The 16,361-nt window shown below is 40.1% G+C and overlaps 2 protein-coding genes across 2 annotated transcripts in view; both read left to right on the top strand.

The window, feature by feature from the left end:
• Nucleotides 1-1,187, top strand: part of LOC103396238 (glypican-1-like) — a 35,981-nt gene extending 34,794 nt beyond the window's left edge. Inside the window, 1 exon segment of the mRNA XM_008334252.3 lies at nucleotides 251-1,187. Coding sequence (XP_008332474.1) covers nucleotides 251-432 — 182 coding nt within the window. The 3' untranslated portion in view covers nucleotides 433-1,187.
• A 3,492-nt stretch (nucleotides 1,188-4,679) lies between these two features.
• Nucleotides 4,680-16,361, top strand: part of LOC103396227 (ephrin type-B receptor 1-like) — a 65,514-nt gene continuing 53,832 nt past the window's right edge. Inside the window, exon 1 of the mRNA XM_017031224.2 lies at nucleotides 4,680-5,064. Coding sequence (XP_016886713.1) covers nucleotides 4,983-5,064 — 82 coding nt within the window. The 5' untranslated portion in view covers nucleotides 4,680-4,982. The remainder of the gene's footprint in view (nucleotides 5,065-16,361) is intronic.

The raw sequence follows: 16,361 nt of genomic DNA, 5'->3' as shown, positions 1-16,361 counted from the left end.
AGTTTGAGGTGACATATTATTGTAATACATATTATTATAGATATACTCTAACAGTATCTGAGATACCTGTGTGACTGGGAGAGAATCTCATCATTGTTTAAAAAAAAGATAATTTAACATTGTTGACACTGATAATAAATAAACTGAAAAATTGTTAGTGAAAAAAAAATTATTCCAGTGAAATGTATAAATGTTATTTTCTTCATTAGAGTTAAAAATGCTGAGTCATTCTTTTTGTCCGTGTCGCCAGGTGATGACATCAGCGGCTCAGGGAGTGGGACGTGTGTGGGTGGACAGTGTCGTCGGAACCGACCGGGATTGTACCCCTACCCACCGGATAATAACCCAGTCAGAGCAGCATCTTCACCTCCGATCCGGCTCTGCAGCCTCCTGCTCCTGTTCCCATTGGTTCTCCTGCTGCGTCAGCGATGATGGACCACTGCTGCCCCCTGCTGTCAGACTCTCAATCCTACAGCAGGGTTTAACTGTGGAACAAACTGAGAAAATGTGGTTGGAAAAATATTCGCGAAGTTGAGAAGAACATTTTCGAGCGGAGTAAATGCTCATGATTTTCTTTTAACCATGAGGAACATTCACGGTGATGAATTTTTTTGTATTCTGTTTTTTTTCTGCTCAGCTTCTTTTTTTTATTTGAACGGAGAATGGATTGGTACCTTGAGCTGGTTTCAGTTGATTTTTTGGGGATGGAGAAATTGTGTAAAAACAAAACAAAAACAGAAGAAAGAAGAGAAAAACAGACCCAGCGTTGATGAAGATGATGATGAGGACACTGTTGGTTCATATATGGATTTTCTTTCAGGTTTATTTAGCTGCAGTTTCCGGCCTTTTTGAAAACATGTTAAGTGCCCAGATGTGTGGTGCGTTCAGCGACACCTTGTTTTTCTTCTGTTTTATAACGTTCTGTAAGATGTAAATGTTTGTGTAGATTCGCAAAAACAAACAAAACAAAAAAAGACTGGCTCCATACTCGGCCATGAATGTACAGTATAAAGTCAAACAGCAAAGAATTCTCCCGAACCTGTGATGTAGTTGTGTGTGTCGGCATAAACGCATTTGTTTGACGTTTTACAGATAAAAGAAAACACGTCAAACTTTTGAGATGTTGTCATTACGTCACGTTCACTGTAGACCTTAGCATTTCAAAATAAAAGAAAACCACAGTCTTACCAAAGCACAGACAAAGTTTCTTCAACGTTTTAAAAAATAATGTTACATATATTTCAGTCTCATTTAATTCACACGTTACACCACAAGAGGCAGTGTTTCACAGATCACAAACGGGAAGTTTTCATTTATGTTTGTAAAATACAGGATATCCGCAGACTATCACTGGTTATTCCTGTGATCTGTCGTCACCTTTGTGGCCCCGCCCACTTCTTCGTCATTGATGAGGTCATAACAACCGTCACTGACACAGGAACACAGCTGTGTAACAATGCCAAACCTTTTCATACGTGTATTAAATCATTAAACAGTTTGATTGCTGCTGTGTGTGTGCGCTCATGGATGCTGGGTTTAAATCTCATGTTTTTAGAAGGGATCAATTTAATGTTTACTAAATTTAAAAACTACAGCCTGGTGGGATCTTAACTGAATATGTTTAAATGTAAAGGTGGATATACAGTGAGGATATACAAAATATTGAGGCCTAATCGACGTCATTGTGTTTACAACATCAGGTTGTTGCATCAGAACACGTTTATCTTCTAATACATCAGAAAAATCCTGACGGTTTGGAAACATTGCAGGAACAATCAGCTGTAATCAGTCCTCACGCAAGTCTAGGACCAGGATCTTTTCAAAGTTCACATTAGGATCAGAATCACCGATTAATAAAACTCCATGAAAAGTTTCTACTTCACCTGAACTTTGAAGTATATACATTTATTTATTTTACCAACAGCTATTGTACGCTGTGCAAATATTGTTGTTTAGCTCAGCAAACATCTGTCCCAGTGGTATTGTACAGTTCAGTGTAATACATCGTAAAGTGTCAGTACTACAGTGGGTACTTGAAAAACACATTCTGTCCTCCTTAAGGAAACAGATGTGGTCCAGTGAAAATACAACCTCGTTCTTACTGAACCCTCCATACACCAAGCTGGACCACAAAACAGTTCCACAAACTTTAACCTATTCGAAACCATCCTGTATTTTTAAATGAATGTAGTTAATTAATAATGTGTGGAAAAATCCCACTAAAAAACAAACACTCTAAACCGCCATCATATTTGTATTTTAATCTCGCGCACCCCCTAGTGGCACTTACTTAAAGCAGGAATCCCTGCTTTAGGGCATTTGTATCATGAACTGTGGTAATTGTTCCAGCTGCAGGAGTGTTTAGGTGTGACCTTGTTTTTGGTGCAGGCTTTAATTCAGCACAGGTGCTGCTACACACACACACACACACACAGGTGTTTTCACTCCTGCTGATCAGACTGGAGCAGTCAAACACTGATTTCTCGACATTAAAAATCTTGATGTGTGCATAGTCTTTTTCTCTGCAGCCTTTTGTGTTTATTGAGTGAGATTTTTTTTTTAAAGTCAAGGCCACTGTGCTGTCTACAGTCAGCCGTCTCACAGAGATGACTAACGATGGCTGGGAGCTGAAACTACTACCTTTTAGGTAAGACAGATGAACCTTGTCAATATTGGAAGTACTGAACGCAGGAGAAAGGTTTCCCAGTCCTGATTTTTATCTCTGCTGATTGATCCATACCTTAATCTGAAAAGTCTGAGATCTCCACAATCAAAAAGAAAGAAAATATGAACCTGAAAATATCCTGTAGTTTGATGAGGAATAGTTTTGGATTGTATTTTTGATTGGTTTTAAAAGGTCCCTACAGTAAATGTGCCAGGTTCACTTCAGTGATTGACTAAAGGCCAGTTGGCTCCACGTCATCATGCCAAAGCCCATCACTAACATTAAAGAGCTGAATTTTCTTTTTCCTTTTACCTCAGAAAATCAAGTCATGTTTTTTTATTTATTTAATTTTCACATACTCTATACTTGTTTCTTTTTCATCACACTTTTTCTTCCCTTTGCTTTTCACTCACTCTGATTCTGTCGCTAAAAATCTCACTTTCAAACACAGTCCCATCTGTCACCAACAATACTCCATGTCCACAGTCTGTGAAGTCAAGGATTTTATTTTTGGTTTATTTCATGTTTGGTTTTATGAATATAATCTGAAGATGGATCTGGTTATGGCTGTCCTTCTTAGGTCTGGAATGACGTTATTGGAAAAGTATGATTAAAAACACAATCTTAAACAACTGTGTTCCTTTACTTTCATTAGGTTTTTGGCCCTGGCACTAATCTGGCTAGAACGTCTCTGGGGGCGCCAGAAATGTATTTAAGTCAAAATGGAGGTCACATGTCAAAAAAGATTAAGGATTCAAACATGCTGTGCTTGAAAACTCACCTTGGAAAAAAAACCCCAGAAAACAAACAAACAAAAAACAACCTTATTATTAACACACACTTCATCAATGGACACATTGGTGTGTGTGTGTGTGTGTGTCCAGTTAGTGCAGAGACAGAAATCAGTCTTCAGGCTGTCAGTTGTTTCCAGACATTCCCTGGTTAGTGCAGCATGTCTGCACCAATTTTTATCATTCAACAATTAACCTTATCTGCCCGAACCTTAGACTAAAAAAAAAAAAGAATTATTATAGGCAGTCTCACAGCAGCCACAAAGTAGTTAAGATAAGGAATTAAAAAAAAAAATACTGTTAGTGCAACTTTTGCTTTTTTCATGTGTGTTTAATTTACTCAGAGGAGTCCACTGCCAGTTTGATAGTACTACAGGCATTTAATTGACTCCAGGAAGCAGAGGCCAGAAAATTAAAAAGGTGAATCTGTGGGGTTTTTTTTAATTTTTATTATTGGATTTTTTTGGTTGTAATAAATGATGTTCAACTGCCAAGCTGTCAGGGGACTGAAGTTTGAGTCTTTGCACCAAAAGTGGAATGAATGTTATCATTCCAACAATGAATGGCATTCCAGGAGGCTTTTAAGGAATAATTAAGTCGACAAGTTTTTAATTTACTTTATTAAACGTTTTTGGAGTTGTGGGGTTGGCTGGAACCAGGAGTAATTGGGAAGGGCAGGGTGAACCCTGGACGGTTGACCAGTCACCAGCCACCAATCAAGATGCAGCAGTTCAGATTTTTTTTATATTCTGCAATTTATTTGAACTTAAATTCTTCATGTAAATTCTTCATTTACATGAAGAATTTATTTTAAAAAAATCAACTACTAGACCCCATTTGAATGCCAGGTGACCGCACATTGGATCGCGACCCGAAGGTTGAAAAACCCTATAAGGCAAGAGCATTCAAATTTTAAAGGTCTCTAACTTGGGCATACAAAAAGAGAAAAAGACGACTACATGCACTAAGGAGTTCCATCTCATTTTTATTTTAATATTCATCAAACATTGATCACATTCACTGACTGTGTTCTCGTCATGTTTTCATAACAGTATTTACTATTGCTTTTGTCCACAAATCCATTATTTTATTTTATTTTTCTTTATTCAGGGATTACAGTAATAAAATAAATTGTTAGAAATATATAATTGATTGTGATTCAAACCCTAGTTGCTATACTATATTTTGACCACTGGGAGTCACTATATCTCCACAGAGCCGCGGTGCAGGCTAGCAGCGAAACCTGACCATTGAGTATGAAGCTGTGGGGGTCAGGTGCAAAAGAATGGGTGATTGGTTTAAGAAGTGAGGAGCTCTCTCCTGATTGGATAAAAATATGTGAGCGAGAGAGACAGAGAGAGAGAGTGAGAGAGAGAGAGAGTGAACGAGAGAGAGTGCGCGTGTGTTTGTGTCTCCACTTCAGTCTCTGCTGGCTGTGCCGGTGAAGCGCTCTCACCAACACTCACAGGACTGAGATGTGACTGTGGATCTGGGTTCTGGTGGGATTTTGCTCTGACAGCTGGATAATGTTGGGGAATAGGAAATCTAGACACATGTCGGTCATGCTGGTTCTCCTCTGGGGGATTACTTCTGTGTTTGCAGTAGAAGGTAAGTGGTGGTGGTCGGTGACTGAGGAGGAGGGTTTTTTCGGGGGAGCATGTCTCAATGTTGTGCTGGTGCAGACGTGGTTGAAGGACATAGATGCATGTCTTTTCAGTCCCAAATGGAGGAGACACCAGCTGACATGTGTCCCGCTGGACATATTGGGACGCGTGACGGTCCAAGTTTGTGACCTTTTTGCAGATGTTTCTACACAGAATACAATTAGAAGTTTGTAGTCAGAGTTACGTGCAGTGGTTTAGAACAGGGGTCTTCTGCATTTTTAAGGCCAAAGACCCCAAACATATTACACTCTATTGCATAAAACGGTGTTTTATAATGAACTGGCCCTAATAATTAATTTATATTTATGAACGATCATTTAAATTTTAATTAAATGTTCAGCTATTTAAATAATGCACAGGTTCGTAGAGTCATGATTTTATGTTGAAACTGTGCAAAAAAACAAATGTCACAATCCTGTTGCAGTACCTAAGTGGATCCTCTAGGGGCTGTGGCTCTTCTGTTGAAAAATTCAAGTTTGAAAGAAGAACAAATACTGCCTCTGGTGGTTTTTGCAAGGCTGTACAATGTTTTTCTCAACAAGGGTGAACATTGATTGCCATCATTCAGTTTCCTGTTGGTTTTCCTGAAACTGTTTTTTTTTCTCAGGGTGCCAACACCTGATTGTCTCACCCACCTCACCCTTTTCTTGACTCTTGTGTTTCATCAACCATCCTTTTGTCCTTCCGCCCTTCGTCTGTCATTCTTCTCTGGAGTCTACGTGTTCTTCTTGGCAGCTTCAATTCTGACATCCGATGTCAGATATTTCTCAGCCTGCCCTCTCTATGTTGAAACCACTCAACCTTATCGTTCTGTCTGATTGGACAATTTCTCCATCCATATCTCTGCCAACATCCACTTGGCCTCTTCTCTCCTCAACCCTCATTGTCTTCACATTATACTTTGAATCAGGTTTCAATGAGGTCCAGGCTACAGTCTTTTCTTTTTGCTGCTAAACATCAACCCTGGTTAAATGCAGAGGGCAAATTTCGTTGTGCATGGTGTGCTGTGCTGTGTCACAATGACAAATAAAGATAAAGATAAGATAAGTTTAAACATCAACCCTAACACGAGGTTTACCCTCATCCCTACATTTGCCCCTGCCTCACAGATACTGCCTGTTCTATACATAATGATGTCACTTTTTTGATTTTGATCAAGCTTCTTACCTAACCGTATCTGTCCTGAGTCCTTCTGTCCTTTCACATTTCCTGCACCACTCTCAGGTACTTTTCTGCCACTCCAGACTTCAGATTGAGCACCACAGCTCTAAAAAAAAAAAAAAAAAATGCTACCTTGACCCGTGTGTTTTCAACTTTAAGGCTTAAGTTAGTGACTAAAACAATTGACTGTTGACACAGACCTGCCCCTAAATGCACCTTAACATTTTTCCAAAACATGTTAAATTCAAAAGAAATCAATACTGAAAATAACATTTGAATCTCATAACATTGAACTGATGTCGGCTGTCAGATGTGGTGAGGAATCATGTACTGGTTGACGTTTTGTGCTTTTATTCACCTTGTCTTCCTCCATCAGTGTTCTGTTGTGGCTCTTTGTCGCCCATGGAATCATAATCACAGCTGGTGGTCAGTGGTCAGTGACTCTGTGAAGAGCTGTCTCCACCTCCCCTCGCTGTTTTTCCTCCCATACATCACCTTCTGTGATTCTACCCTGATGCCTCATCACCTCCGTGGTCCTTTCCAAACATTACCTCCTGCCTCCCACTGCAGCCTCCTCCCCCACACAAAGCCATCTCCTCCTCCTCCTACTGTCACATCAGCATCACCCTCGGTGTGTGTACATCTTACCTGCAGCTGCTCCTCATGTCGGCCCTCCCCTTGCACCCTCCTTCCCTCCGTCATCTACTTTTCCCCCTGTTGCTTCTCCAAGACTCTCCAGCAGCCGCTGCAGCTCTCCAATCATGAAACCATACTCCCTGCTGCTCCTCCCCGGCTTCTCCCTCTGCTACATCTTCTCAAGCATGACAATCTGCTCCTCCCTCTTCTCATCTTCCTAAAGTATCACCTGCTGATTCTTCCTCCTCACGCCCGTCATACCACGGGTCTTTGACAAATCCTCTCTCCTCGTTTGGAGGATCATCTCTTCTCCTCTGAATCAATGTCCTTTCATACCTCTCCTCTTGCTCCTGCCCCTTCTCCTTTTCATTTCTTCTCCTCCACCTGCTGCTACTGTCCCTTAGATGGTAGATTAGTCGACTGTTGTGTTCAAATGACGCGCGTAATGATGGGTTCTGTAGTGGCTCTCAACCGATTTGTGAGTGTGTTTTGTCTTTTCCGATTATTCACAAGCTCGTGTGTGTGTGTGTGTGTGTGACAGTGAATCAAACAGTTACAGTGTGGGAGGGGGCTTGCTCTGTGGTCACAGCGGCCTTTTCATGGTAAGTGGTCGCCTAATGAACTGATGCATTAGCTTATCTGTGTTTGTTGGTGTAAAATACATCCACTGCTGAGACAGTGGATGCTGATGTCACAGTGAACCTCCAGGTTCTTCATCATGTTCAGAACATTTGTTAGTGAGCCAGAAAATGTGGAACTTTTGTATTGGGACTAAATAGTAATCCATACCGCATGTGGTCAGTTCTCTGTGATCTAATTGGTTGATTAATCGACTGTGTATAACTGCTGTGACATTAAACGGTGATTTGGAAACTCTGCAGTGGATGAACCAAAGTAAATGTTTGGAAACACTAACATTGAGCTGCGTTATTTTAATTTGGCATTTTTGCAATTCCAGGTAGAAGAGAAGTCTTGAAACCATTAACACACTTACAAAAAGCATTTTTTGGTGCGGTGGTTCATTGTCCGATGGATCGGTGGAGGAAAGATCTTGGCGGTCTTTGGGGCAGTGGGACTCTTGTAGCAGGGTCCTGTGTCTTGGTCTGTATTATTGGGGGGTGGGGGTCGTCTTTTGGTTGTTGTCACAATGATCAAGTGGAAACGATGAGTAGGTTCAAGTGTCTATCCCAGGAAATCAAACCCATGACTTTTTAGGCAGAAATGCAATCTTCCTTGACTGCTCTAATAAAAATCAGACTAATATAGTCCCTCGTTCCTCCCACGATGGGGAAACTCACAGTGTGAGTCTTTGCAACCCCCACAGGAGGCGCCATCAAGGAGGTGGGTTCTCTGGGCCATGAACCCAGAACCTTCTCCGTTCGTGAAATGTTATTAGTGACGGTCTTAGCAACGTACAATGATGTGATAATAATGGTGATGATGATCAGTGTGTGTACATCTACTGTGGTTAAAGTATGTCCACATATACAGCTTAGCTACTGGATATTGATGTGGGCTGTCCTCTTTGTTCTTTGGAATTGCAGCATTTTCCCCCTCAGGACTGAGACTGAGAGCCCAGGAAGGCAGAACAGTAACCCAGCATGTGACAAACCCTGACCCAGCAAATATCAGCGTGCCTTAGAAGGCAAATCGTCTGCTGTGTCTGTAACAAACGTCCAGTCAGCAGCAGGATCTGTCACAGAAATTGCTGATTTGTGTCAGTGTTGTGTGTCGGGGGTGCGGGGGGGTCAGAGGGTTAGTTTCTCTCGACTTTTAGATGCAACCTGAGGCCTAATTTATGAATTCTGAATGGATGACGGGCTGCCGCCTGAACAGAAAGGTGCATTAACATCAACACTGTTGGTGTGGTGGTATCACTGCGTACACTGTACTGTAGTAATGCTGCTACTGCATGTAAACTATTTATGTCAGACTCCTGCAGTCTGAACACACACACACACACACACACACACATACACACGTTGTGTCCCATCTGTTATCTTGTGGGAAAGCTAAAGGTTAAACACAGTGGGTCCTGGTTTAGATGCTGGTGTTTACATGACAGGCGGCAATTTTCGATTTAGTTCAGCGTGTTTGTGTTTGGGGACCGCGAACGCACAGCAAATGATCCTGCACGGACTGGCAGACAACATAAAGCTGTGGCTCCATTTATGGTCCACAGCAGGGAACGTGAAGAAGTTGTTTCTGTCTTAGTTTGTTTTAGTCACGTTCCATGACATAATAACAGAATAAAGATAAGATTGGAACACCTGGTATTGAACATGTTTTGGCCTGTCTTGCGCAGACACAGAGTCACATGTTTAGGTTTTGCGAAGTCCAGGATACTGTTCGAGGCCCAGTCAGGTTCAGGTGTAGGAATTGATACGGAGCCTTCTGTCCGTCCTCTCTGTTCGTTACAAGTGTATTTGAGCACTTTTTCAGAAAGCTCGCAATGCAGGAAATGGAGCAGTACCATCGGAAATTGGAAGGACTACAGAAGAAGAAAACAACAATTCAAAAACAGAAATAATGAAACAGTTTGAAACTAACAGCACGGCTATGACTGGCTAGCTCACATTTGGAATGAAAAAATATGCTAATTAAGTCTGACAGTCTGCCCCCTAGTGGAAGTTTTGCTTAACTACTTAAACTGAATGTTGAAGACATAACTTTGTCTGGTTACAACGGCAGTTACGTTGTTTAACAACCTTCAAAGGATCTCCAGTGTCAGGTGGTTTTGCTTCGGTTTAGCCTCATAGTAGCATATTAGCTTCAACGTAAGCGAGAATCACTGGAAGCAAACTACGGCTGCAAACCAGACAGACAGGGTTGCATCAGTGTGCAGCCAACGTACAACAGTGCTGACCTACCTACTGGCATACAAACACAAACACACACAAACTGCCCCTTACTCTGACACCTCATGTTTTAAAGATGTGCTTTATGTAATCACCTCCTGACAGGTTATCAATGTGACAGACGGATAGCTGAACTGAGGAGAGAAGGAAGATGATCCTTTACACCAATCCTCAGACCGAAGCTCTTCTGTTCCCCAGTCTATTTTATTTTTTTCTTCAGGGCCGCCTTTAAGTATTAAATATTGATTTTCACACAGCATTTAAGTTGTTTCAGACAAAATTAGATTTTCTTATTCCAAGGTATCTAGATCCTGCAATATTTATTTCTACCCACATACACACACATGCGCACACACATAGGAACACACACACCACTGTGTATGGCTTTTATTTCCCTTGGTAAAATGGGCGTCAAGAGGCGATTTTACATGTGTCAGATCTGAAATTGCCTTTTGGTGACAGTAAGGGGATTTCCTGCACCTGCAGGGGACGCTGTTAGTTGTTTAATGTTTGCCTTTAGCCACACATGCTCATTGTTGTGTTGACTGACAGGTGATTAATAGGAGCACAAAGGTCGACTGCAGCTCTCTCTCTGCTCTGTGGGACTATTCTAGCTAATATCTTATGTCAGAATGTTGCAGCGACTCAGGGGTCAAAGGTCAGTTTTCAACAGTGTTTGTATTTTATAATATAAATTATAACTAAATCCCAAAATAAAGTTAGCTTCTATTTAACCAAAATATATCCAAACATTTGCTAATTACTTTTAAAAAAATCAATATGTAATCCGTATGATGGAATCATTTATAGTAAAAAGTACAAAGGTGTAACTCTAGCTTCATAGCGTTGGTGGATTTCAGTCAGTATTCTGGGTCTTGACAACAGCTTGTAGAAACCAGTGTTTGTTCCTTGATCCGGTCTACAGTCCTGAACACCCTCCACTTGACAACTGTCAGTCATCTTGTCAGCTGTAGACTTACTAACTGTCCTTGGATCATTGTGGCTGGTCTGACCTGAGCTGGGGGTCTGACCTTATGACCCCACAAATGCATGCTTGGTGTTGAGATGGTATTTGAAGCTGGTGGCGCTTTGGTGAAACAAAGACTCTTTGTGAAATGAATGTGTATCAGCAATAAAGTGGGATTATTGGATATACTGTCATTTGGCTTTTTGAAGACAGAAAAATGTGCAATTAATGAATGAATTAATGACACATTTAATTAATGGTGGCAGTCATTGTGTTCACTTGTCCAAGATTTGTAAAAATAACATAGCATATTTAAATTTAGACAAAATATAAAACAAACTGGTCTTCAAATTCGAAGTAGTTTATACGTAAATCTCAAATACTGATATCAAATGTCCAAAAATATTTAACGGTGGACGACTGTGTGATTGACAGGTAGGTGATGTTCAACTAAAGCTTTACTGTAATCTTCACACAACAGCTGTGATTTTTCACACGACTTCACGACCCTGATTTATATTCACTGAACGACGACATTTTTTTTTTTCGCCCCCTGGATCAGTGATGAGTCACTGACGGAGGAAAACATCCATTTTTAATGCTTCGTTTTTGGCAGCGTCTTCCTGCCCAACGTCGGAGTCAGAGTCAACTTCACTTTTGATTATGGATATAGCCGGCGTGATGCGCTCCAAAATTGTTATTAGTGTCGATGCGACGACTGCAGGAGTTATTTTCATGACTCCTGGTGCAGGTCCAAGTCAAGCCTTTGGAGTTCATTAGCAAATTACAAGTCGTTAAACATCTGAACGGCGTCCTCTACAGTGATGCAGCATTTTTATATTACCCTTTTCATAACAGTGATAACATTTAAAGCTGGAGCTTCAGTGTTGACTCTCATCACTTCTACATAAAAGACTAGTTGATGAATAAAACATCCTTCAGGTGGCTGGTAAACCGAACGGATAATCATTACAAACAGCTGCATCCAAAGTGGGGACTGCAGGCCAGTTGTGGCACTTGGACAGGTTTTATGTAGTCCTCAACTTCTTTCTTAAGATATAATTTTTTTAATGTAGTCCTCAACTTCTTTCTTAAGATGTAATTTTGTTGTTGTTGTTGTTTTTTTAGGTTAGTTAATTATTTAATAATAAATTAAATATTCGTTTTAATCTTTTGATGTTGAACATTATTATTTTTAACTATACCATGGTTCATGTATAACCATTAGTATAATAAAAAATGTCATATTACATTTTAATACAATGCCTTGTGAAATAATGTTAAAATACTTAACTCCTTCATCCTCAGGTACTTTACACTTTAAAAACAATTTGTCCCTCTTTAGACACCAGTGAAGAAGTGTAAGAGTAAAAATTTTGGCTAATAAAAGACAGGTTTGATGAATGAAGTCTCACAGCAGAAACTGTGTCATGAAGCCGATTCCGTCCCTGAAGACGAAAAGAGCAAATGTTTTGTCTGGAATGGAGAGATTGTACGATTCAGAAAGACCGAGTCTGGGGGTGGCTTTAAACAAAGGATAATTTGGTTGTAAAGTGGAACATTTGTGCTGGACCGAGATGTTGGACCGAGATAATGACTCCAGAATAATTAATCAGTCAGGTGTAGCTCCAGACTTGTGGTATTCAGTCTCTGTGCTGAACTTCAAATGTCAAATCCCTGGAGTTTAGCTGTTGTAAACTGTTGTAATTAGACTGAAGTGATTTATATTATATAAGGAATACAAAACCATAAATACAATTATATGAAATTCATTATATTCAGACTTTTTATACAAAAAGCTTTAAAAGGTGAAAACTCTGGTGACCCAATTCTGGATTATGACTTTGATCTGAACATTTATCCATTTAAATAATTCCATTATTTGAATCAATGACAAAAGCAATATCCAGTGATATCCTATATATTTAGGAATGTTGATTCATCTTGAGTAATTGTGATTAATTATGATTAATTCCAAGCACAATTAATTATGATTAACTGCAATAAATCCACACCTACTCTGTGATTGATTACATTTAAAATTTCAATCTTTTGGCAGCTCCACTAATGCAATATTTGATTAATTACAGCTCCATACATACCTCCATGCATCACACATAAAAACCCTAAATATAAAAGCCCATTCCTGGGTCTCCCCACCGAAAGACTCTGTCTCTGATGTCTCCTGTTATTGATAACAGCAGGACCCTGTCACAGTTGAGCTCAGTTGTAAACATCAATTTTGATAAAATAAGCCCCAGAGCTAAACTGTGTTAATGGCCGGCCCTGCTGATCAGGATTGTAGTGCACATGAAAGTGCTTTAAATAAGAATGTGAAATGATTGGTCCCCGCTGCATCCAGCGCTGCTCTCTGGTGATACTGTTTGTATCAACAACAGTTAATCAGCGTCTAAAACCACCATTACTGACATTTAACTACAATCACTATCAGTCTTCCACAGCTGCCATCACTCTTTAAAAAAACATAAATTGTTTTTTTTGTCGGCTGCACAGGGAAACAGTGAGGCTGCTGCATAATAAACCACTTCACTTCACTCAAACTCCTCAGGATATTTGCATAACAAACCAGTATAAATAGATTGCATTTCCAGAAATGAAAGCATAATTGTTACTGTGTGAGGAAAGATCAACTGTGGGCACGAGTGAAGAGGGGGAAAAAAGAAGAAAAAAAACTTTTGTTTTGCCAAAATTCTCCCTCTCCTTTCACTCGACTTCATTATACAGTCACTTGGACTAATTTGCAGCTCAGAGTCACATCAATACACTGCTAACTCAGACAGACGGCCTTGTCATGATCCTTGACTCTGTCTGTCTGCTCCATTGATCATCTTTTTTTTTTCCACATGCAAGATAAACGATAGCATCAATTACCCTTTGTTTCAGCCAAAGGCGAAATCATTTCCCCACCTCTGCGTGATAGACTTCCCTAATAGAAAACACCTTCATTTATCTTGACCTCAGGCCTCTCATTGACTCCTGGACCTTTGTACCAGAGAAATAAAAACCAAGGGGAATAAATGAAAATTTCAAATATGCCGTAAGAGTTTCTGAATGCTAATCAGGTATAAAAGAAAATGGAGATAACTCAGGTAAAGGTTGAGATGGCTGTGCATTTTGTACATGGTGTTAGTCCCAGCAAACGGCAATGAAGATCTCATGGAACGTATGCTGTTGATTTCTGTATCGTCCTCTACAATTTGGTCTCCTACAAAACTATGGATTTTAACACTGACAGTACAGCAAAATATGGCGGCAACGCAACGCCATAGGTTGACGTTGTCGCAAACTGAGGACCTTGGTATGTACTACACGTACAAGTTGAAATGTAATGGCAGTAAAGTGTGCAGTCAAAGGGACAGATGGGTTCATAGCTGGCGTGGGATGACATGGGAAATGAGATTTGTGAAGTCATGATGAGAGTGGTGCAGCTTTAGGTTTCTGAGGTCAACCTCCTAAAGTAACGGACCGTTAAGAAAGGATGGGAAGAAAAGGTTGGATGCAGATTGGATGGAGATGATAAGTGTGGGGATGGTGAAGGTGCTAAAATCTTGGATTGCATCGACCAACATGGATTAGACATCAGGATCTCAGAAGGACAGGATCTAAGGTCAGAGATGACCCTGAGATGGAAGGTGAACGTGCGGAAAAGAAGTAGAAACTTAACCGTTGATAAATGTGGAAAAACACAGAGACAGTAAACGTACTCGGCATAAGGAGAGCAGGAGTGCTGTTAGATGGAGGCAGACGATCCACTGTGGAGACCACCTGCAGAGAGCAGTGGAAGTAAAAGAACGTTCTGTTTTCCCAGAGATTCAAATGACCCAAAATGGGCCTCATTTGCATCATTCTGCACAAACAACATAAAAATTTACATCTATTTTCCTCTACACTATTCATGACCTTGAATTGACTTCAGGTAAACTCCAGAATTAGCTTTGCATCAGGCTTGGACATGAATTTACGATGTCCGCTCAGGTTTTAATAAAAGCGGCGTAGTCTGACTGGAGAACACCGACGAGTCATTTATCTCCATGTTACTGCAGCTGAGATTTCCATATTTTCATATGTTGGATCATCGTCTGGTCGTGTCATTGTTCAGCTGGCAGAGAGCCACGCCACCAGGCTATTAGTCATGAGAAAAATGTCCCCAAAAAAGACTGCATTATTTTCTAATCTTACACTACGTTGCATGTTGCATACTGCTCCTGTGAGCTCTGGACCTTTACAGCTCAGCATATGATTGAACATAATGGCCCATTATTTATTTGCTGGTTGAGAGTGGGCCCTTTGGCAGCCACTCAGTGTTCCTGCTGTGGACATATGGTCTCACAGATAGCCATGCTGGATATTAAGGACTGTGCCACTGTTGGTGCAACAGTAAAAAAAAGGTGGGAGAGGACGTGACATGAAGCGCCACACTGGTTCCTGCCGCACGGTGAAAAGGACGTGAAGAGAAGGTGGCAGGGATTGTAATTACTTCAGAGTTCGAAGGATTATTTTATTTGAGTAAGATTTAAGGGACGTTATTGTCTTTTTTATTTCAGCGAAGACAAACTAAGACACTGGTGTTGACACCTGAAGGCGTCCATATGTTCTCTCCTTTATCCTCGGATGTTACGGTTCAGAGAAGGATACGCAACCACGTGATGTCACGGCCACGTGCTACAGAATACAGACACCAACACATCTGTATTCAACTATCTCGTCCAACAGTATAATACAATACAATATTACACAAAGACATACTTCAAACTGCAGGCTTCAGATACTTGATGTCACGTTGTTTAACAAAAAACTGTGATTTAATTATTTAAAAATTGTTTTAATTTGTTGAATTATAACTAATACATTTAAAAATATTTAAACATATTTAAAAATTGTTTTAATTTGTTGAACTAAAACTAATACATTTAAAAATATTAATTTTTTTTAAAAGTGTGTAGTCCTAATAGCAGTAGTTTTAGTAATATTATTATTAGTTGTAGTAGTAGTATTAGTAGTAGTGGTTGTTTTTGTTGTAGTTGGAGTATTAGTGGTGGCAGTTGTAGTAGTTGTAGTAGTGGTATTAGTTGTTGTAGTAGCTGTAGTAGTTGTGTTAGTGGTTTGGTAATTGGTTCACTGGGTGGATGCAACATAAACTGTGAGACGCCTGGAGTAGTAGTAGTAGTAGCTGACTTTAGATTTTCCTACAATTTTATGGACATATGAGCAGTTGTACCATTGATAATGAAAAATATTCTGATTATTCAGCTATTAAAAAACTGCAGTTACTACAGTACATCCCAACAGCCGTACCTTCACCCAAGATTCCCAAACAGAAATAATGTCATTCTTTATAAAGTATAAACTCTGTCAGTTTAACATAACTCTTGACTCATTGTGGTCTAACGTCTCAGTGATGTTACCGTTGTGTTGACCTGTCACTCTGAACTCTGTGGTTCTGTTTGGAAACTGGAAGAAACCACTGTTGCGTGAAAAGGACTTTTTCATTGTTGAGGTGTCACACATGTCCTGGGGAGGCAGTGCCCCTCTGTGGCCAAATGTCACACACTTGAAACGTGTTTTCACGCCTCGGCAGACATTTCTTGCATTTATATA

This window comes from Cynoglossus semilaevis, chromosome 2 (genome assembly GCF_000523025.1).
Source record: "Cynoglossus semilaevis isolate Cse_v1.0 chromosome 2, Cse_v1.0, whole genome shotgun sequence".
Taxonomy (NCBI): Eukaryota; Metazoa; Chordata; class Actinopteri; order Pleuronectiformes; family Cynoglossidae; genus Cynoglossus; species Cynoglossus semilaevis.
This window is presented reverse-complemented; position numbering and strand designations above follow the sequence as displayed.